Source organism: Aplysia californica, unplaced genomic scaffold, assembly GCF_000002075.1.
Source record: "Aplysia californica isolate F4 #8 unplaced genomic scaffold, AplCal3.0 scaffold00423, whole genome shotgun sequence".
In the NCBI taxonomy this organism is placed as follows: domain Eukaryota; kingdom Metazoa; phylum Mollusca; class Gastropoda; order Aplysiida; family Aplysiidae; genus Aplysia; species Aplysia californica.
Genome location: NW_004797693.1, coordinates 529,606 through 532,105, shown reverse-complemented (window position 1 = coordinate 532,105; position 2,500 = coordinate 529,606). Strand labels below are relative to the sequence as shown.

Sequence of the window (2,500 nt, the reverse complement as noted above, 5' to 3'; positions counted from 1 at the left end):
ACTGAGCCGGGCGAGAGAGTGAAAAGCTTCGAAGTTCTCGTCGTCGGTAGCCCAGCTACAGTACGGGCACACCTGGATTAAGTTGGAGGAGCTGTCACTACTCACGTCACTATGTGTATCTTGACAATATTCTGGCCCTTCTTTGTGGGAATTTCCTTTGACGTAGTGCACACTCTGGTCCTCATCTGCTGGCCCGCTCTGGTCAGCTGAGTCTCTCATCGGCGATGTCCAGTGTCGTGGTGCTCGGTCCACCAATCCGTTGACTGCTGCCCGAGCCAGGATTGGGTTGTCACTCGTTATGAATCTGTGGCACACAACGTAACGAGGATGGTGATACGGGGGGCGGCGGGGCGGGGCACGGTTGAGAACTTTGGGATAGAAACATCGTTTCAGTCTGCGGATGAATCTGGTGATGCTGCTCTTCCTGAAGATGACGTAGAGCCAGGGATCAAGAATCTGATTGAAGCCGGCCATCCGTACAACGATCAGGTCCGTCGACTGGTCAGCTACTCCAGTGATTTGAGTGATGAGGATGTGAACCTAGGGAGAATAAAAAGGAGGGACTTTTCGAATCTGTTTATTAGCAAATAATAGATAAATATGAATCCCTAAGGTAAGAGATCAAGAGGATGGTCACGTGGTACCCCAAGAAGAGCCACAGAACATGTACACGAAAGAGGGAAGACATGAAATACTGTTAAGAAATAATGCCTGGGCAGGAAAAAGTGGAACATGTTTCGTCATGGCCTATATCCTGATCCAGGTTGAAAAAGCAATTTATGATAATGACGAAGAGATAAATATACACTCAGATTGTTTATTATTTCCAAAATACAACTTACACTGGAAATCATAAAAGCAGTTGGCGTCTATGGCGTCGCACACAGAAGACGGGAGTTTGATTTCTGTGTGAGCAGGTTATTTTAATTGAATATCTGCGTCTGCCTGCTGGGATATTGCATACCCAATCAGCCCGCCTCCAAAAGATCTAGATATAGTATCTTGTCGATTATTATTATTTTGGGGGGGGGGGGCATCATAAAGCACTGAACTCTCTATTTCCAGGTCATTGCAGCGTTATTCTAGCGTTTCTCCAAAACATGCTTTTACCTGTCCGTCTGTTTGTTTCCTATTCTTCAGTCAGTCTATTTTCCCCCCCCCCCCCCCCCCCTCACTTTCCCCCCGTATAAATCTCTCTCTCTCTCTCTCTCCCTCCCAAATTTTACACCATCATTTTAATGTACGTTTTTTTTACTCCCTCACTGTAGAGGTAGCGATAATTTAGCAATAACCGTTCTCTTTACTCGGGAATCGAGCCCCAGTCTCTGTGTATGCCAGCAAAGAGCGTAACCGCTACAGCATAGACGACGGTAATGTTACACAGTATGGGGCAAAGCAGTCTTTGGTATATTCACAGTTTTCTCAACAGTTCAGACAGAATCCGGCACGTTATGTCACGTACGCGTGCACTGGTAAGACTTACACAGCATGATGCACGCGTATAAAGCACTCAGATGGCCGTTCCTTTTAACATGTTTTCTGAACGATTATAATGGAGTTCAACTGCACCTAGAAATGAGATGGCTGTATACTGGTATACTCTAGGAGTGAGTCAGAAAACATACATGACACTGGGCGACTCAGATCGCGAAAATAAAACGTTTGCTAATAACGTAATGGGAAAACGCGGGAAAAAAGTGTACGAAATAACATACAAAAGAAACACCGTGCACAGCTCTCTATTTCCAGATTATTACAGCGTTATTTTAGCGCTACTTCAAAACATTTGTCTTTACATAACTGTCCGTCTGTTTGTTTCTTATTCTACTGTCAATCCATCCCCCCCTTCTTTCTCTCTCTGTGTCTCTCTTTCTCTATCTGTGTCTGTCTCTGTCTCTGTCTGTCTGTCTGTCTGTCTTTCTGTCTGTCTTTCTGTCTGTCTGTCTGTCTGTCTGTCTTTCTGTCTGTCTGTCTGTCTGTCTGTCTGTCTGTCTGTCTGTCTGTCTGTCTGTCTGTATGTCTGTCTGTCTGTCTCTCTTTCTATTCTGGTACATATTTCTTGCAATTTAGTATGACCCTCTAGCTAAGGACACATTTCTCACACTACAAAAGACCCAGTAAGTAACACAATATTCCTGGCCTCATTTTCTTTCCCTGCGTGTGTATGTCTTGAACAAGCCCTAATGGGATTTCGCTGAGATGGTCATTAAACGCTTCCCACAGCAAACGGTGGCGACTTTAACTGTCTCATAAAATCTACTACAATGGGCGCATTTCCCATAGCCGTTAAGTAACCGGCCTACTTATTGATGATTGCCTATGCATCTTTGGTGAGGGAATGCTTTTTTTCGGTGCGGTGGAATCACACGCTCGTCAACAATTATAGGGCATATGATGTTATTGGTACCTTCTTAAAGCTTGTTCATTTGTCCTACTTTCGGGCGAAAAATTAATAGCCATCTGTCTTGAATTCAAGTCGAAATGGTTGCAATTGAAAGGG

The 2,500-nt window shown here is 44.6% G+C and overlaps 1 protein-coding gene across 1 annotated transcript in view; it reads right to left on the bottom strand.

The window, feature by feature from the left end:
• LOC101863285 overlaps nt 1-2,500 on the bottom strand; it is an 11,004-nt gene that overhangs the window by 1,206 nt on the left and 7,298 nt on the right. Inside the window, exon 3 of the mRNA XM_035971362.1 lies at nt 1-540. This exon is cut by the window's left edge and continues 1,206 nt beyond it. Coding sequence (XP_035827255.1) covers nt 1-540 — 540 coding nt within the window. The remainder of the gene's footprint in view (nt 541-2,500) is intronic.